This window comes from Anabrus simplex, chromosome 2 (genome assembly GCF_040414725.1).
Source record: "Anabrus simplex isolate iqAnaSimp1 chromosome 2, ASM4041472v1, whole genome shotgun sequence".
Lineage (NCBI taxonomy): Eukaryota > Metazoa > Arthropoda > Insecta > Orthoptera > Tettigoniidae > Anabrus > Anabrus simplex.
Genome location: NC_090266.1, coordinates 868,813,763 through 868,835,466, shown reverse-complemented (window position 1 = coordinate 868,835,466; position 21,704 = coordinate 868,813,763). Strand labels below are relative to the sequence as shown.

The 21,704-nt window shown below is 36.8% G+C and overlaps 1 protein-coding gene across 2 annotated transcripts in view; it reads left to right on the top strand.

Moving 5' to 3' along the window:
• LOC136864524 (mitogen-activated protein kinase 1) overlaps positions 1-21,704 on the top strand; it is a 244,055-nt gene that overhangs the window by 154,885 nt on the left and 67,466 nt on the right. For both annotated transcript variants that reach the window (XR_010859326.2, XM_067141611.2), the window contains exons 3-5: positions 875-985; positions 1,112-1,246; positions 20,500-20,616. Coding sequence is in view for 1 of the 2 variants with exons in the window: in XM_067141611.2 (XP_066997712.1) it covers positions 875-985; positions 1,112-1,246; positions 20,500-20,616 (363 nt within the window). In the remaining variant the exon portion in view is untranslated. The remainder of the gene's footprint in view (positions 1-874; positions 986-1,111; positions 1,247-20,499; positions 20,617-21,704) is intronic.

The window sequence follows — 21,704 nt, the reverse complement described above, 5'->3', positions numbered from 1 at the left end:
TTGTTCATATAATTGGTGAGAATCATGATTAAGGTTCAACAAATTTGCAAGGTGTTCTTTTCTCTTGGAGGAATGATGCAAATGGGAATTTTTCATATTTACAGTTGCTCAGAAAAGGAATGAGTGCATGGTATTGTATAACTTCCTCCCAGGTAGGCCTACACAGTTTTCAGAAACAAATGGACCTGTAGATATAATGTTTGTAGTTGGTATCCACAGGGTTTGCATCTACAGGGGAGATAAATTATATTACAATAATTCAAATTTAGTCTGATAAAATATTAATGCAAAGAACATACAATGCCATGAAATCATTCTTTTTTTTAAGTAACTGTTCATGATTATCTAAGATATTAATTTGATTTAAATACCAGGTACACAGACTCTTGATCTTAGTTTTATTAATTATTATGTGAATAGTCTGAAAATAAATACAAAATTGTTGGATGTACCACTGCCATTTTATAAATGTAATAATTGGTCCGTGTTTGTTCATTAAGTTACTTGCCAGCCTTTCTTCCTGAAATTAAACCACAGTAAGAACTAGCAAAATTTGTGCCAGTAGGCCCAAAGCAAAAGGAGATGTAATTTACCTACTCCACAGCTTTCTAGGCTGCTAATTCAAAGTTTTGCCTCATATTTACAGTATTCCATTATTTTTCTGGAATAGTTTGCTAATCATTACCCTAGGGCAGTGCACAAAGTCTTTCTGTAGCTTGTTGCAGTTTTGTCAAGTAATCCAATATCTACCAATAGGAGTAGGCATTTGACAATCACATAATGTATTGAGAAATGAAAAGTGGTTTATTTATATTAATACTTGATTGCAATAGAAGTCTGTATACCTTGACGATTTTATTTCTGATATTTTCAGATCATAGACATCCGGGACATCCTCAGGGCTGTAACTATCGAACAAATGAAGGATGTATATATTGTCCAATGTCTAATGGAAACAGATCTGTACAAACTTCTGAAAGCACAGGTACATACTACTTTTTTGGCCAAGAAAAATGTGCTGTATTATTCAATAACTAGGTTCAGATGAATTATTGTTTACTCTCGAAAAGTGTGTAGTTCTATGTATATCATGTATTGTGTATTTTTATAGAGACTTAGCAATGACCACATTTGCTACTTCTTATACCAAATACTCCGAGGACTGAAATATATCCACTCGGCGAACGTGTTACATAGAGACCTGAAACCCAGTAATCTGCTTCTAAATACCACTTGTGATCTCAAGGTGAGTTGTTGATTTTGTTCAGCTGCATAATTAAGTGAATGGTTTGGTTATTCTCATAATATGATTATAGTATTCTAGAGTAGTCATTTACATTTTCATGGTCATTTTAGCATTTTATTGTTACCAATGAGAATATGAACTGAATAAATTTTATAAAGAGAGGTAAAAACCCCACCTATGAATATTTATTAAAGACCTAAATACACAATAAACTATGTGACTCTGACGCAGAGTGTGTTCCTGTGAAGCAGGTAGCTGAGCCTTAGGTGAAGTCATATCGGATGGGTATCTTTTGAGAGACCAGACTAATTAACGGTTCATTGAAAGTGGGATAGCAGCCTTTCGTAAGTTATAAGGGCGGGAGTCTAGGTGATTGTCTCATATGGCCTTGTAATAATATGTATCATAGTTTAGCTATTTTAAGGCACAGAAGTAACTTCTCAAGAGTATTGAACAAGTTTCTTTCTTAGAAACTTTTTGGTCTTTAAATTGTAAATCAATACAGAACAAAAACTGAAATTCGTTTGTTGTAATAGTGTAGCTGTTTTCATATTGCTACACAACTGAGAGCAAAGGGAAACTACAGCCGTGACTAACTCCTGAGGACATGCAGCTCTCTTTCTATGAATGAACGATGTAGGCCTACTGATGATGGCTTCCTTCCGGTTAAAATATTCCGGAGGTAAAATAGTCTCCTATTTGAATCTCCGAAAGGAGACTACATGAGAGGGGGCAATCATCAGGAAGATGAATTTTGGCATTCTGCAATTGCGAGTGTGGAATGTTAGAAGTTTTAATTGTTGTGGTAGGTTAGAGAATCTGAAAAGAGAGATGAATAGACTAAAGTTAGATGTAGTTGGTAGAAGTGAAGTATGTTGGTTGGAAGAGCATCATTTTTGGTCAGGTGATTATAGAATTATCAACACAAAATCAAACAGGGGAAATGCAGGAGTTAGTTTATAATGAATAAGAAATTAGGGTAGCAGGTGAGCTGCTATGGCCAGCATAATGAAAGGATTAATGTTGTCAAGATAGACACTAAGCCAGTGCCCACCACGTGCAGGTCTATATGCCTACTAGTTCAGTGGATGATAAAGAAATTAAACGAATTCATGAAGAGAGAGAAGACTTATGGGCCAGAATGCAAGAGGGAGTTAACCCACAAATTGTTAAAATATGAGTTATAGACATATACCGGTATGTATATTATTATTATTATTATTATAGCCTATATTTATTATCCCACAATATATGAATACTGTAATTATTATCTACTATTACTCTCCCACTGTACAAAAGAAAGATTTTGGAATAGGAATATTTCTGAAGAGCAATCTTGCAGTGCAAGAGAGTGCTAAGCCACGCGGTAACATTACGTCAGCTAATGGTAGCCAATAGTACACGCACTTGCTGTCACATGTTTTAGTGTTGACATCTGACTGACGGTGACAGATGGCTGCTTAGAGTCGCTGCGACTTAAACCCCAGACACTATTAGTATTTAATTAATAATAATAATAAATTAATTAGTAATGTAACAAGAAATTCATGTTGAAATAAATCTGAACCTAACTGCATTTTAAAACAAGTAATTGATGAAAATTCAACTGTTGCAAAAGTAACCCATTTTTAAAATTTCATTTTTCAGATTTGGCAATTTGGAACTGTCATTTTTCAGATAAATAATGGATATTAGAAGACGATTTTAATTTTCGTGTATTTTTTGGTCTATAAATAATTGCTTATGAACCAAAAATGTGACTGTTAATATGCTAAATTTAATGCAATAAAGACAAACACAAAACTCAAAATATCTCAGTTCCATGTCTGTGCAGGTTAGCTCCCTCTCGCATTCTAGCACTCATTTAATACAATATATAAAAAGGTACAAGAATATAATTGTGATGGGAGACTGAAATGCAGTGGTAGGCCAAGGAAGAGAAGATAATATAGTCCCTGGAAAGGCAAAGTATTGTAAACAACATTTTTGTCAAAATTGAGGTTACAATATTTATACGTCAATCGGACTCCACTGCACATGTTGGCAAAGTATCGTGTCATATAAAACTAGAGGGTAAAAACAACGTAAAAAGAAATTATCCTAACCACCATCAGTAATATACAGAAAACCAGGTTATTGCCAGCACCAGTCATTACATCTTAAACGCCTGAGTTAGAATCTTGTAATTTGCATACAGGTTATCCTAACCGACAAGTTTTAATTCTGGAGGGAATGTGAGATGCTTCACTTTCATTGTTCACGACTGTATTTGGTCATTGCTGTAGTACACATTTTATAACTACCTCAAATCAATTTGGCACTTGAAACATAAGGCAAAGCCTACTAGTGGAATGTTGAAGAGGGATGGGAAGGGAAGAGAAGGGGCTGCATCTTGTGACAGACTTGAATGAGCAAGTATAGCCAGTAGCTAAACATTGTCAGTACATATTCCTACAGTTCATGCACGATGTGAATTATGCTGCTGAAAATTCTAAATTGAAGTTTGCGACAACAAGAGGACAAACAAGAGAGATTGTTCAGCGTTCATAATTTTATGAATAAGGAAGATGAGAGCAGAAAGAATAAAACCCAAGAACAGTATATAAGGGAGTTGTCGAAAGTACAACAAAAAATAGTAGATGCAACAAAAGTGTTGTAGAGGTCGGTCAAGAAAATTTTATTACAGGTCATTATCCTCATGGTTAATCCGTATTGAATACTCTTATTAACGACAATTATAATTGGAAATTATTTACTGTCCACCTATTCAATACAACCACCTTTCGGTGGTTACAGTTTCATACAATTATATCTCTTTATGTGACATGTTTCGCTCACTTAATGAGCACCTTCAGCCTTGATTTAATCTTAAAATGATAATCTTGCACAATAGTGAACATATTAAAAAGACAATTGTCAGTATTAAAATTACTATAGTCTGAAACTAAGTTAGACTACATTTAAAAAAAAACCACTAAACACTTCTTAAAAACGTGATAACATAAGTGATTAAAATGATCACATTGTCAATCCAAAGCCTTGTGTCTGAAACTAATAATAGATCTTCATCTTATAGACAGTAATAAGTTTTTAAAAATCTCAAACAGCTCCAAGGTGAACTCCAATCTTACGGAAACGAAACTGAATACAAAACTTATATGACGTAGTGTATCTGGGATGTGTGTATTAAAATAGAGTGTCATCATGATGAATTGTGAATACACTAGAATCCATATTGTCTTAAGACACAACAGGCAGAAGGCAGACTATGTGCAGAAACCAATAGTAGGACCCACTTGAAATTTCTGTCAAACTTGTTTTCATTGTAGGTAATAGGTTGTAGTACGCAGTTTACAAAGTATAAAGCTTCGTGCTTGACCTCTGACTAAGTTAAATGGATTGTGAGATCTGTAATGTAAAAAGGAAACTTAATATTATAGATGCGTGCGAGTTCTCCTAACTGACCAAACTTTAAATAGTTAGTTACTTGTTATTTAAGATGTTAGGTATGTCCTATCGGTTCGGAGTTGTTAACAGGTCTGCCAGTGCGGCTCCTACTATTGTATTTGTGTGGCAGAGGTGGTGGGGAACCTGGAGGGGGAGAGTAGTTAGGCGGACCATTTTGCGTCATCGCCGGTATAGGAGGGGCACTTTTACGAGTGACAGGAGCATGCTTAACGTTTGGAGGAGGGGCGGAAGCCTTTGTATTTAACAACTTAAATTTCTGCTGGATTCCTTTCTGACCTGATTTAACACTATTTAATAATTCAGGTGTTAATTCATGTAATGGACTTCTGACTTCCGTAATGTCGTTGAGGTTTTTATTTTTAATATAATTCTGATCCAAAAATAAGTACAGGCTTTCTAATTTGTTCAAAAGCTTACCTTACTCCTAATTACAATTTATTAAAATTTGTGTCCACCTTATTCAATACATTAAAATGTTGTTAAGATGAAATTACAACATATATGTTATCAGAACCAGTTTTAACGCCTTATTTTGCGTCATCATCAGCTGAAATACATTCTAGGAAATATTTAGCAAACATATAAGTTTATCTACGTCACATAAAACAAATTTTAAAAACATATTGATGATTTAAAAACATGTTGTAATTAAAACTATTTCAAGTCCATATTATCTAAGACTTGCAAGTATTAAACTTTGAATTGATAAAATCCGATGTAAGATAGTTTATATTATCGTGGGTTTAACAAAAACAACCACTGAAAACACAATCTTCTTAAAAAACATTAGCTCTGCTTGACACTTTATAAAAATTTTCCATGTAGAACCGTATTAAAAACTAATTCAATAAAATCTTCAAGCTGTTATATTGTACCAATCGTAGTGAGGTGGAAAATGAGAAGCCGGTGCTTTTAGATGTTAACAATTATGTCATTCCCAGTTCAATGCGGACCTGAAATAATAGGAAACTAGTAAGCTATCGCTTTGACCGAAAACGTAAAATTTACGTCTTATAACATAAACATATTTCAGCTGATGATGACGCAAAATAAGGCGTTGAAACTGGTTCTGATAAAATATATGTTGTAATTTCATCTTAACAACATTTTAATATATTGAATAAGGTGGATACGAATTTTAATAAATTGTAATCTTGGTTTAATACGGACGAATTATGAAATTTATCTACTTTACTCCTAATTATCATCAAATCTTTTTCTATGGAAGTAAAATGGTGTCCTGTCTCTCTCATGTGGATACTCATTGCTGAGTATTTATTATGCTTTTCTGCATTAAAATGCTCCATTTACCTCATAAAAATGCTTCTCCCAGTTTGCCCAGTACATGAAAATCCGCATTCTGAGCACGCTAATCTATAAACTCTTGATCTTGAGTAGCGGTGGTTTCCCTGATTAACTTTACCATGATATAAAAATATACTTTGGTTCGTATTAGTTGTTCTAAAGGCTATGTTCATATCATGTTTTTTGAACGTATTCATAATTTGGTTAATACCGGGCGAGTTGGCCGTGCGCGTAGAGGCGCGCGGCTGTGAGCTTGCATCCGGGAGATAGTAGGTTCGAATCCCACTATCGGCAGCCCTGAAGATGGTTTTCCGTGGTTTCCCATTTTCACACCAGGCAAATGCTGGGGCTGTACCTTAATTAAGGCCACGGCCGCTTCCTTCCAATTCCTAGGCCTTTCCTACCCCATCGTCGCCAAAAGACCTATCTGTGTCGGTGCGAGGTAAAGCCCCTAGCAATAATTTGGTGAATCATTGAGTTATTATACGTAAATGTGGCATATTTGTTTGGTTTTATTTTGTTCTGTCGGGTGTCATATTTGTAGACAACCTATTTCTAATTTTCTTAATTAGTCGGTTGACCATCTCAACTTTAAATCCATTAAATTTGGCTAGACTCCTTATGTAGTTTAATTCTATCTTCAATTTACTAGGGGAGAGCAGAATTCTCAAAGCTCTATAAATCAAACTATGGAAAGATGCACATTTTTGTGAATTGGGGTGTAAAGACGAATTGTTTATAGTTATTGGAGCCTGTGTGGGTTTCCTGTATATTTGAAATTCAAAAGTGTTATTTAATCTTGTAACCGGTATGTCTAAAAATTCAAAGATTTATTAGACTTGTCTTCTTTAGTAAATTTCAAGTTGGGGTCAATACTATTTAAACTTTCCAGTATCTCATTACTGTTAGTGATATTTTTATCAATAACAACGAATGTGTCATCATATCTTCACCATAAATCTATGCCTCTGATATTACCCTTTATCTTTGTGTGCTCGATCGTGTCCATGTATATGTCCGCCATGATGCCAGATGTAGGGTCTCCCATTGCCAGTCCACTTTGTTGGAAAATTTTACCGTTAAATGAAAAAAAAGTTCTTATTCAATACAAATTCTAATATCTTCATGAATTTGTTCACCTCCAGCTTACTGAGGCCGCTGTGTTTGGAAATATTATTGTAAATGATTTCGACAGTTTCTTTTACGGGAATATTAGGGTACATATTGACTACATCGAATGACCACATTACTTGATTCGGTTTCAAGGCAAACATATTTAGGATGTCACAAAAGTTGATAGAGTTCTTCATTGATTGTTTATTATTAAAAACGTAGTGTTTTTTAGGAAATTATGGATGTATTTAGATAACTTATAAGTTGGACTATTACGACAATTAATAATAGGTGGGACTGGGATATCTTTTTGATGTACTTTAGGTAAGGCCCTTGCTAATGGTATGTTAGGTTTCATATTGATGAGTTTTCTGCTGGTCCTGTTCATTGAATTAAAATGTTGATTTCTTAATTAAAGACTTTAAATTCCATTGTACTCTTATTGATGGGTCTTTTGTAACTACTGTGTAATTGTTATCATTGAAGAACTCATCTGCTTTTTTGACGTAAACACATCTTTGTCGATTAATACTACTATAATTACCTACATTGAAAACAAGTTTGACAGCGGGCGGACGGACGGATTTAGGTTTTTTTTTACTGCCAATTGCCTTGGGAGGTGGTCAATTTGCATACTTGATAGTTTCCACAGACTGATTCGTTTATTTGGCCCTTTAAGGGGCAATGGTTGATGGTGTGGGTTACTGTAGTCACATCCTAGTTGATGAACCATGGGCAATGGCTGAATGGCCTAGTAAGTGGTTCTGAGAGTTGGGATACCAGTTGATGTGGAATGGGAGTGGGCATCTCGGACATATTCTGAGTCATAGCCTTCCTTGTGCTCAGGTGGCTAGGGCTATACAATCCACCGTTGGTCCCTAACCCATTAAAGGAGAGATCCTCCCTCTGACTATGTGTAAGTAAAGGTAGCATTCTGCTTCTTAGAATTTTCACCAAGCACGCTCAGTATGTTTTAAGCAAGCCTTGCACCAATGGGAGTAATAGAGTCCCAGTCCCATTTGACAGGCGAGGGACTCCTTGGAAACAACTTGGGGAAACGAATTAGAATTCAGTGGGGAGCTATCAATATTAATGGGGCTTATGGAAGAAAGCAAGTAGAACTGGCTTAGTCAGCAAAGAGGATCCGTCTGGATGTGTTTGGAGTTAATGATATTTGGGTAAGGGGAGATAATGAGGAAGGGAGAAGAGATTATAAAGTGTACTTGACGGGTGTTAAAAAGGGAAAGGCAGAGTGTGGGATAGGGCTGTTCATCAGGAATACTATTTCACACAACATAGTTTCTGTTAGGCACATAAATGAGCGAATTTGGCGGTTGGAGGAATGAGGCCTAGAAGTGCCTCAGTGTACTCACTATGTGAGGGAGCAATGAAGATGAAGTTGATAAGTTTTATGAAGCATCGAGTGACATTGTAATCAAGGTCAACATGAAGGATAGGATAGTACTAATGGACGATTTCAATGTGACAGTTGGAAATAGAACTGCAGGATATGAAAGGGTGATTGGTAAATGTGGGGAAGGTATGGAAGCTAATAGGAATGAGAAACGTATGCTGGACCTCTGTGCTAATATGGGATTTGCAGTTACAAATACACTCTTCAAGCACAAGGCTATTCACCGCTACACATGGGAGGGTAGGGGTACCAGATCCATAATTGACTATATCTTAACTGACTTCAAATTCTGGAAGTCTGTTGGGAATGTACAAGTGTTCCAGGGATTTTTCGATGATATAGACCACTATCTGATCTGTAGTGAACTAAGTATCTCTAGGCCTAGGATAGAGAAAGTGAAATCTGTCTGCAGACGAATAAGGGTAGAAAATCTCCAGGACGAGGAAATTACACAGAAGTACGCGGATATGATTAGCGAGAAGTTCTAAACATTGGACAGTAAGCAGGATATAGAAAGATAATGGGTGACATACAGGGATGCTGTAGTAGAAACAGCAAGGGAATGTTTAGGAATAACTTGTGTCTAAAGATGAGGAAAAGCAAACATTTTGGTGGAATGATAAAGTGATAGCAGCTTATAAACATAAAAAGAAGGCATATCAGAAATTTCTCCAGAAAAGGACTGATACAGACAGGTAATTGTACATAGAGGAAGGAAACAGAGTGAAACAAATAGGTGTTGAATCCAAGAAGAAGTCATGGGAAGATTTTGGTAATAACCTGGAAAGGCTAGGTCAAGTGGCAGTGTAACCTTTCTGGACAGTAATAAAGAATCTTAAGAAGGGAGGGAAAATGGAAATGAATAGTGTTTTGGGTAAATCAGGTGAACTCATAATAGATCATAGGGAATCACCGGAGAGGTGGAAGGAATATTTCAAAAACCTTCTCAACGTAAAAGGAAATCTTCGTGGTGATTTAATGAACACCCAGCTCGTGGTGAGGAGGCCAATGATGTTGATGAAAATACACTCGAGGCAGTGGAAAGAACGCTAAACAAACTCCACTGTCATAAAGCAATAGGAATGGATGAAATTAGACCTGAAACAGTGAAGTATAGTGGGAAGGCAGGGATGAAATGGCTTCATAGAGTAATCAGATTAGCATGGAGTGTTAGTAAGGTACCTTCACATTGGACAAAAGCAGTAATGCACCTATCTATAAGCAAGAGAACAGGAAGGATTGCAACAACTGTCTAGGTACTTCAGTCAGTATACCAGACAGGATGTACACTGGTATCTTGGAAGGGAAGGTGCAATGAGTGGTTGAGAGTAAGTTGGATGAAAACCAGTGTGGTTTCAAACCACAGAGGGGCTTTAAGGGTCAGATTTTCAGTATGCCCCAGGTAATCGAAAAATGCTACGAGACGAACAGACAGTTATGTTCATGTTTCGTTGGTCTAGAGTGCGCATATACCAGTCTGTGATAAGCAGCCTGGCCTTTGCCTACGACTTGGTCTTAATGGCAGATTGTGCCAAAGCTTGCAGTGTAATATCTTGGAACTTGAAAATAGATGCATTGAGTATGGTGTGAAAATTAGCCTTCTTAAGACTAAATTGATGTTAATAGGTAAGAAGTCCAAGAGAATTGAATGTCAGATTGGGGATACAAAGCTGGAACAGGTAAAGAATTTCAAGTATTTAAGATGTGCGTTCTCTGTGGATGGTGGTATAGTAAGTGAGAATGAATCAAGATGTAGCAAAGCTAATGCAGTGAGCTCGCAGTTGCTATCACCAGTATTCTGTAAGAAGGAAGTCAGCTCCCGGACGAAACTATCTTTACATCAGTCTGTTTTCAGAACTTTGCTTTCCAGGAGTGAAGGCTGCATGGATGCAGGATATCTTATTCATAAGCTAGAAGTAACGGGCATGAAAGTAGCAAGAATGATTGCTGGTGCAAACAGATTGGAACAATGGCAGGAGGGTACTCGGAATGAGGAAATAAAGGCTAAGTTAGGAATTAAATCTATGGATGGAGATGTACATGTGGCCTTCACTTAAACTGCAGTGGTACGTATAAGTAAGGAAATTTGTTTAGAAGGGTTATAGGGAGGTATATTCAGGGAAATGGGGGTGGTCTAGGGAGCAGTGATATGGGTACAGGGATCTGGATGTCAAGTACCGAGGACATAAAAATATTAGTGTTGAACTGTAAAAGTATTGTAAAGAAAGGAATAGAACTAAATAATTTAATAGATATATACTTACCAGATATTGTAATAGGAGTTGAATCATGGTTGAGAAATGATATAATGCATTCAGAAATATTCTCACGTAACTGAGGTATTCATCGTAGGGATAGGATAGGAATGGTAGAAGGGTGAGTATTCTTTCTGGTGAAAGAAGAATTTGTAAGCTACAAAAAAGTGAAAGGCGTAAGGCTTTTCTCTAAAGATGATAAGCAGCTTGATATTTTGGAGTGTACAGACCGGGAAAGGGTAGCGCGGACGCTGGTTCGGAATTATTTTATAAGATATGTGGGAAACAATATGGAAAGGAATGTGATTGTAGCGGGCGATCTCAATTTACCAAATGTCAATTGGGAAGGTAATGCAAATAACAGGAAGCGTGACCAACAAATGGCAAATAAGTTAATCTGGGAAGGACAATTGAATCAGAAAGTGAACCATCTAGAGGGAAGAATATTCTGGATATGGTGCTGGTAAAACCAGATGAGCTCTATAAAGAAACCGAAGCAATAGATGGTATTGTAATCACAAAGTTGTTTTTGCCATAGTTAAAAATAAATGTGTTAGAAAATACGTGGTAGAAGTTGGACTGTTAGGCAGTACCATGTGGCTGATAAAACAGGCATGAGGGAGATTTTAAATAGTAATTGTAAATGGTGCAAAACACTAAACAAACAGACTGTGGGATGGGTTTAAAGCAATTGCTGAAGAATGTGAAATCAGGTACATACCTTTAAAGGTGCTAATGAATGATAAAAGACCCACTATATTATAACAGAGAAGTAAACAGATTAAGAAGGAGGTGCAGGTTGGAAAGAAATAGTTAGAAATTGCTGTGAAATTAAGGAGAAATTAAAGGAACATACTAGGAAATTGAATCTAGCAAAGTAGTCAGGTAAGGATAACATTATGGCAAGCATAATTGGCATTCATACAAATGTTAGTGAAAAATTGAAGTGTTTGTATAGGTTCTTTAAGGTAGAACAGGATCCACCAAGGACATTCCAGGAATCATCAATGAACAAGGGGAATGTGTATGTGAGGAACTTCAGAAGGCAGTCGTATTCAGTCAGCAGTATGTACAGACAGTTGGTTACAAAGATAATGTCCAGATAAAGGAGGTGACTAATAGTAACGAATATTGAAATTTAACTATGATAACAATGACATTTACAATAAGATACAAAAGGTGAACACTAGAAAATTACCTGTAATTAATAAGATTTCTGGGGATATGCTAAAGACAGTGGGTTGGGATATAGTATCATATCTGAATTACTTATTTGATTATTGTTTGTATGAAGGAGCTATACCAAATTAATGGAGAGTTGTTACAGTAGCCCCTGTGTATAAAGGAAAGGGTGATAGACATAAAGCTGAAAATTACAGGACAGTAAGTAAGCTTTGGGAAAAATTTTCTTCTGATTATATCATTCATGTTTGTGAAAGTACTAACTGGTTCGATAGAAGGCAGTTCGGAATTAGGAAAAGTTATTCCATCCAGCAAGATATAGCAGCTATCTTGGATTCAGGAGGTCAAGTGGACTGTATGGTAAATGGGGTGAAAAGGAAATTCATGTATTTCACAAAGAGAAAATGTCCTCTCAGTTTTAATTTCTGCAATGATGGGGTGAAAGTTCCTCATGGGAATCACTGTAAGTACCTAGGTGTTGATGTAAGGAAAGATCTTCATGTGGTTTTGAGGGTATTCAGGCGTTGTTGTAAGAATGTAAAGGAGAGGGCATATAAGTCTCTGGTAAAACCCCAACTAGAGTATGGTTCCAGTGTATGGGACACTCACCATGATTACTTGATTTGAGAACTGGAAAAATACAAAATACTATCATACCATTGCCTGCTGTTCATCTCACAACATTGTTGAGGTCTTTTTTGCAGTTGCTCACAATTTTGTAACTTATCTCTTATTCCAGTTCCTTACTCATATCATTTTTATATATATGAAAAATAAAGGTCTTGAGGAATTCCCCTCTTAATGATTACAGATTGCTTCACTTACTCTTACTCTCTGAGTTCTATTTTCTAAGATATATAGCCACCCATTCAGTCACTCTTTTGAGTTGGAGCGATCTTCATACTTAGATTGAGGAAGTCAAGGGAACATGTACTGAGAATAGTAACAATATTGTACCGTTAAGTAATAAGATTTCTAGTAATGAATGACAAGCTTTTTGAATCCCTACTCATGTCGCTGTAATTGCCAAAACTCAGCAGACGATCATGTACAGCCTAGGTACACAAATATATCCAGAAAATGCTGCACCTGCATTTATTTGTATTTGCAAGTCTTTTGAAATGTATAAACCCACATTGTCATGCAGTTCAATCTTCTCTCTATTTGTGTCCTTAGTGAAGAGGTAAAAGTACATTTTGGGATCGTGGAATTGGTATCCATGTCCGTACCTGGGAGTGTGTGCAAAAGATCATTGGTGGGATAGGATTTTTATTGGGACATAAATTTCTGTTTGCATCAGGGGAGTATCCGTATTTTAGAGGTAAGAAGAGGTTTCACTGTAAATCATCAAATGAATCACATTGTAAATTTTGATCGTGCCTGTAGAGCATATAGCATATTTTAAACAGGTGAAACTGTTTTGTGCAGTCAATTTGACAATGAAGTCATATATAGAAAGGTAAGAACATCAAAAGGAAAACATAATAGGATAAACACAATGACAGGCCAGTGTGGGAAAAGGGGGAGAGAGAGAGAAGCTGGGAAGCTTAGCTGAATTCATCGGGGGCTGAGAAGAGATGAATGTGGAAGAATTGAGATTGTTGAGGAGAAAGCCAAACTATGTGAAGATGTGAATATTGTCCTTGTCCCTCTTTGTTTTCCTTCTGTCTCTCTCTCTTCCCACGTTGACCTGTCGTTCGGTTTATCCTATTATGTGTTCTTTTTAATTTTCCTATCTTTCAATATATAACTTAATTTGCAAGTTATTTGTTCCTTTCCATTACTCAGTACGACTATGAGTTTATTTTTATTACACCATCAAAAGTACGTAGAATAGTACTATTTTTGGAAGGTTATGCCATAAATGAAAGCATTGATGTTACTATATAATAACTGCTCTATGTCTAGCTTTTCAAAATAAATGCAGATAAGAATAACAACTGTGACTTGAAATACTCATCGTTGTACTTGTGTTCCCTAGAAAACGGGTTCAATCTCAATTGAAGTCCATGGCATTTGAAGGTATTTAAACGCAAAAACTCTGTGTATCATCCTTCAATACATTAAGGAACATTGCAAGTGATGAAATTTGTTTTTCAGGTTCTGTATTGACTAAAAATGAGTACAAGAAGAAGAATGTTATCTCCACCTATTCAAGACACATACACCGAGCTCAATAGCTGCAGTCGCTTAAGTGCGGCCAGCATCCAGTATTCGGAAGATAGTGGGTTCTAACTCCATTGTCGGCAGCCCTGAAGATGGTTTTCCGTGGTTTCCCATTTTCACTCCAGGCAAATGCTGGGCCTGTACCTTAATTAAGGCCACGGCCGCTTCCTTCCTTCCTTCCTATCCCATCGCCGCCACAAGACCTATGTATGTCGGTGCGACGTAAGGCAGCTTATACCATTATAAATGGTCTGTTATTGAACACTATAAATTTTCCAGCTAACTCATTCCTGGTTGCCAGCATTTTGCCCTCGGGTGCTAGTTTGGGCTCATCAGTTGGTACCTAGCACACCCACCAAGACTCTGGCTAGTGCATACCGTGGAGACCAATGCGTAGGCTCCAAGTAGCCTACGCAGTGCTGTGCTATGTGATGATAATGTTTGTTCTCCTTTTTTGGTGGACGTAATACATAATGCCAAGCATGAATAACATCTTATCACAAAAACAACACTTCACTGACCTATGAGGTGAGTAAAAATGATAAGCCATACTATATCTCTTAACTTATACTTTCCAATTTATAAATTTGAAAAAATCCTTCCATTTATGCTCTTTTCTTTTATTCTTCAGATTCTCTTGAATAAACAGAATGTGCAAAACAAACATCCACATCCATTATTGAAGTCCGTTGAAAAAGGAGAACACACATTAGCATACTGCACAGCACTGTTAATACCATACATCCTTCTATGAAGTTTCCACAGTTAGTGAATTTAAAGGCCTTGAATAAGAAAGATTTTTAAGATTGTTAACATTATTATTTAACATCCTCTTAAGTGTTGTAGTCCTCACTCATTCTCATGTTTTAATAGTTCAAGACATTTTATTAGAACTGAATAATTTTAATACGAGGACTTTAATAAAGTAGTGGCAATATTGGTAGAGTGCAATATTTAATGAACTAACAAGTACAATTGCATTACATTTCTTCAATGTAGACCCCTGCAAAGTCTATTACCTTTTGCCAAATGTCAGGAAGCCATTGGGGACCATTGGCAAGACGTTCTCTGTTGATGACAGCAACGGAGTACAGATGCCACGTCAGGAAATTGGCGGCCTCGGACGGGTTCCTTCAACTTCGGAAACAGGTCGAAGTCACAAGGACTCATATCTGGTGAGTATGGAGGGTGTTCCAAGACCTCCCAATGCCACTATTGCAGTAAGAGCTTGACATTGTTTGCGACATGACAACATGTGTTGTCACGCACAACATGATAGGACGATCGTCTCTCAATAAACGTGGATTTTTGCGCTGCATAGCCGGATGCAGATGTTGCTCCAGAAATTGACAATGATAGTCGCGGTTGACGGTTTGTCACTCAGGCACAGCATGCGTAAGGATAGCACCCTCGTAGTCACGTGCCACAAACAGCATAAGCTTTACCCGACTGGGTCCCTGTTTAAATTTTTGTGCACCTGGGTGACGCCATTCATTCGATTGACGCTTTAATTCAGGCTCGTGCCAATGTCTCATCAATGGCGACAATATGCTGCAGAAATGCGCCTCCTTCGTTGCGGTATCTGTCTAGGTGGAATGCCAGCCAGCGCATACCGGTGCCATTTCTGTACATCGGTGAGTTGATGTTCAACCCAACAGGACGCAATTTTCCTCATGTTAAGATATCAGTATGTACAACACCGTTTGATGGCTGAGACCAACCTCTACGGATAATTCCTGGACAGTCCATCAGATGGTCTACAGAAATGAGACCACTCACGATGTCAATCTGATCTCGAGGAATGGATGGCCAACCTGTGCGGTGCAAATCCACAGTCTCGTTCTGACCCCGCATGAAATGCCTTGATCCATCTTGCAACTGTCCTATACGGTAATGCATTCTCACCATGGGCTTCACGTAAACCCCTGTAACATTCTAATGCATTTTTCCTCGGGCAACCTCAATTTTAATGCAAGAACGTTGATCACCTTTTGAAAACCTGCTTTAGAACCACACAGAAACAACACTCCCAACTGGATGCCCATCAAATGCACACTACACAACGATAACAGCACCACCAGACCTCTTCCATATACTATTTGTGCGTGCCCAATCTCCTGCGAGTGTCTGGACTATGTTGCCACCACTTTATTTATAGCCCTCTCATGTATAATATACCGTAGGTTAAATATGCTTTCTGTTTTATATGTTAATCAATTGTAAAAAAAAATCTTTATGGCTGATGATGGCTCAAGGAGCCGAAACATGTACCAAAGTTAATTCAAATAATCTATAACATTATTAATTGTATATGTACTGAATAGGTGGCCATTACAATCTTCTTCTTGTAATCATAAGGGCGGCTTGGGTGAGGCGGTAAAAAGGTGTGCTCGGTTTACCCGGAATGACGTGGGTTCGATTCCCCATCAGGAAGTCAAATATTTAAGAAACAAGATCTCTGCTTCTGGAGGTACACATGGCCCTGAGGTTCACTCAGCCTCCACCAAAAATGAATACCAGGTTAATTCCTGGGAGCAAAGGCGGCTGGGCATAGAGCTAACCACTTTACCCTACCAAGAGCCGAGGTTACTGATTGTAAGCTAAGATTATCATAATGATCCATATTGAAAGACTGTTACTATTCAAATAGAGAAAAGAAAAGTTTCCACCCGTTCAATTGAATTGTATTTGTGGTTACAGATAGTAGAAGCCTTTACCTTCCACCCCTTCCAGGGCCTCCATACCCTGTGCAGGATGACTTTGCTTTGCTTTGACACTTGTAATCATGTTAAGGAACTATGGTAATAGTTGCTTGTTGTATAAAGGGGCCTAACATCTAGGTCATCAGCCCTATGGTAATAGTAGGGTAATAGTAGGGACATTAAACTAGTAACACAATAGGTGATCACTAATGTTCCAGAAGGCAGTGCTCTGTAGTGTCTAGGACCTTTGCTGTTCTAATTATTGTTAGGTGATAGTGTGAACAATATAGGGCCAACAGCAAGGATAGTATAATGTTAGTAGGTGATTTAAAGGTGAGAATCGGAAATAGAATTGGAGAATATGAGAAGGTTGTGGGTAGCTGTTGGGAAGATATGGAAGCAAATAGGAATTTGATGCATTTACTGAACTTTTATGCCAGTATGGGCTTTACAGTTGTGAATTCATTCTTCAAGCATAAAGCTATTCACTGCCACATATGGAAGGATAGGGGCACCAGTTCCATAATAAACTATATCATAACTGACTTTGAATTCAGAAAATCTGTTAGGAATGTATGGAGATTCTAGGAAATTTTGTTTTGATGTTACTGACCACTGTCCTATCTACAGTGGCCTTAGTATCACTAGGGTTCGGATGGAGAAAGTTAGGTCTATATGCAGGCTGATAAGGGTAGAAAATCTCCAGGACAAGGAAATTAGACAGAAGTACATGTTTATGATTAGTGAAAAGTTTGAAATAATAGGCATTTAGCAGGTTTGGGATATAGAAAGAGAATGAATGGCATACAGGAAAGTTGTAGTAAAAATAGTAAGGGAATGCCTATGAAAAAATAAAACAATAATTATCCACCCATAGCATACAACAAACTTCTCCTAAATTTTGAAATAGAAAGCTTGGAACTGAGGAGACAAATGGATGACATGAAGTTTCTGTACAAAACTGTAAATTCTATTATTGTCAACCATGACTTTTTATGCCTCTTGAGCTTCCACATGCCCCGCTTTAATGCAAGGACAAATGTAACTTTTCATAATAAAAAAGTCGGAACAACCGCTCGCAAAAGTTCCCCACTCTACAGGCTATGCAATATCTACAACAGTGCGGTTCAGAAAAATAATTTTTTAGACTTGTGTGTACTTCTAGACATGTTTGTACAACAATTCACCATCTCTGTGAAAATTTGTAATGCTGATTGGAACCACAAAATATATTATAAACATTCTTCATTAAGCCCTATCCCATAAATGTAAAAGTGTTAGAACTAGAAGAAATTAGTTTAGATATGAAATTATGATTTTTATTTTTTTTATCTTACTCTTTCTTGTAAACATTAATTTAGATTAGATGTGAAATACTGTTCCTTTCTCATTGTAAATATAATATTAGAATAGTTCAGATATTAGGTTATTAGACTAGTTAAGATACAAAATTGTGTTTTTATCCACTTGTTTCTTGTAAGGAATAGATATGTAATATTAATTCAAGATATTAGGTTATTAGATGGTTCAAAGCATTTTAGAAAAACATGTAAACATTTGCCATTGTAATTGGGATTAGAAATCCTGTAGTGTGCAATAAATAAATAAATAAATAAATAAATAAATAAATAAACAACTGTGTGTTAAAATGGGAGAAGCAAATATCTTGGTGGAATATTGAAGTTGGGGGCAGCTTATAAACGTAAACAAGAAGGCATATCAAAATTACTCCAAACAAGAACTGATGTACGTAGGAGATATTTTCACAGATGAAAGAGAGAGAGAGAGAGAGGGGGGGGGGGGGAAGAGAGAGTGAAGCAGGTTGTAGAGTCCAAGAAGAAATCAAGGGAAGGTTTCGGTAATAATATGGAACTGCTTGCTCAAGCGGCAGAGAAACTTTTGTGGACTATTTACCAAAAATAGGAGTTGAATCATTGCTCAGAAGTGATATAGATGTGGAAATTAGAGAGAGGGTAGATTTGATAGGAGGGGGTTCATGCTGGTGAAAGAAGAATTTGTAAACTATGAAAAATTTAAGGATGAGAAACATGAAATTGTAAGTGTAATGCTTGTCTCTTAAAATAATAGGCAACTTGATGCCTTTGGGTTGTACTGACCTAGAAAGGGTGACAATGACACATAATTATTTGGTAAGATAATCAGCTATGCGGGGAAAGGAACGTGATTGTAATGGGTGATCTCAGTTTATCAAATGTTATCTGGAAAGGTAATGCGAATGTCAGAAAGCATGATCAACAGATGGTAAATAACTTAATTAGGGAAGTGATGGAACCAACTGGAGGGAAAATTATTCTAGATGCAGTGCTGATGAAGTCAAATGAGCTCTATAAAGGGACTGAAGTGATAGATGGTAAAAGTGATCGTGAAGCTGTTTTTGTCATAGTTAAGACAGGGTAGTTAAGCTTAAGACACTGTCCTTCATCATTTTAGAAAGGAAGGTTGTAAAAATAGGACTATTTGGCAGTACCTTATGGTTGATAAGACAGGCATGAGGGAGTTTAAAAGAAACTGTTATGATCCGTGAAAAATGGTAAATATAAATGTAAACAGCTATGGGATGAGTTTACTGTAAAGCAATTGTTGAAGTGGGTGAAGACAGTTGTGTGCCTTTAAGGGTGGTAAGGAATGGTAGAGGCCCACTATATAATAACAGAGAAATAAAGATACTAAGGAGGTGCTGTACGTTAGAATGAAATAGTGTTAGCAATGGTTGTGTAAGTAAGGCGATATTGAAGGAACTTTCCAGGAAATTGAATTTAGTGAAGAAGTCAACTAAGGATAACATGATGGCAAGCATATTTGGCAGTCACATGAATTTTCATGCATTCCTGAAAACCTTTGATATGTTAGTGCAAGCTTGAAATCTCTAGCAAAGAAAAAAGTAGTAGTCTGGCTACTTTTTATGTCATAAGAAATGATTTACTGCTTTGTTAAAACCTCAACAAGCTATAGTTTCAGAGAACTGATCTTAAAATCTCTGATCTCTCATCCTGCAGGATAACTACTTTAAACCGTAAGAGAAAAGGAAATTCAGAACAGATATATTGAGTTTAAGACACTGTCCTTCATCATTGCCTTTAGAGACTGCTTCATTAAACCAAGTTTAATGCAAAGAGGAGGCAAAAAGTCTTTTCTGAGGGCACGGCAGTCTAGTGGCATTCTCACTGATTCTCAAGAAAGTGGCTGTGTTTTGAGTCCCGCCTAATGCACGTGGGATTTCTAAAATAAAAATTCATGTGCTTGTGGTTCATATTTCACTTAACAATGAAGGGCTCTTGGTTATGATAGCAATATTATCAATCGTGTGAAACTACAAGCTTGCCTTGAATCTCCTCATTACTTACCATGCTCCTTTTTTGGTGTGTTTTTCTCTCCAAGAGTCATTATTCTAATGATCCCTTCCCTTTTAAACTATTGTAAAACCATGGCTTTTGTAGCCTGCTAAGTTCCAAATAATGTACATTAAATATTCCAACTAACATTAAGTTACTAAATAGTGATAGTTAACTTTATTGATTCTCTTGTTATGAACAGCCATTTTTGGTTAGTATGTGAAATGAAGATTAAGGGTTGCTATGAACATTTACTACAGTATCTAATATTAATTCGATATGTCTCATATTCCAGATTTGTGACTTTGGTTTGGCAAGGGTAGCAGATCCAGATCATGACCACACAGGATTTCTTACAGAATATGTAGCAACAAGATGGTATAGAGCACCTGAGATTATGCTGAATTCCAAGGTAGGTTGTATATCAAAGAATCTTGTCAGTAAACATAGACTTATATCTTCCACATTATGGTCTGAGGATTAGCACAGTAGTTCCCTACCAGTTATCTTGGAATCAATTCCTGGCCACACCACAAATTAAAGACATGTTTGAGGAAGATTGATTGTAGTGGGGATTATCATTTTAAGGGGGCAAAGGAATGATTTGAGGACCAAGAACAATATGTACTGAGCCTCTGGTTTGTCAATTGGAAATGGGAATTCATTCTTCCATAAGTCTGACACTTGCAGAAGACACTGAAGCATTGTTAGCAGGGTTCAGTGTCCTAGTCTTACTTATACATAATTTTAGTGAACTTTTTAACACTTACAGTTTAAAGACCGCTAGTAGATTAGGTGGTCCTAACTGCCTGAGCATAAAGATAGTCTCATGTATCATATGCCATAATTACATGTCTATATATGTTTTGTTTTAGTGGCATTTTCATGAAGACCATCAAGAAATAAGTAATTGACCCTTTTTCTTAGAAATGTTATTTAAATGAATTCTTTGAATATCCTACTTAAAAATTCAGAAGTAATATAATCATTACCTATCTCTCCTTATCCAGGTGCTGCTAGGTAGGAGAAAATATGATTAATCTCCATTTTAGTTAGTATTTACACCATTCTTCATGTATCAGTGTTCCAGTCCAGATCTCTTTGCACTATGCTGTTCTTAACTGAGTCCATCCATCATATTCTGGGGTTTAGTCAATGTCACTTTCCTTTCGTTTGTAATTCTGTAACTTGTTGTGGCATAATCATCATTGTTGCTATTATCAGTATGCTGATTCAGAAATATCATGTTTAATTGGATTAGTTGTTGATGATAAAACAGTAGAAGAATATATTGGTTAATACACAACTTCCTGTGCATTTCCCAGAGTAGAAGAATTTAAGAGTGTGATAAAACCTGTTAAAACACATTAACTTAACATTCTACCTCAGAAGCTAAGTTAGGGGTGCGCAGCTGTTAGCTTGCATTTGGGAGATAGAGGGATGAGCCCCACTGTTAGCAGCCCTGAAGATGGTTTTCTATGGCTTCCCATGTTAACAACA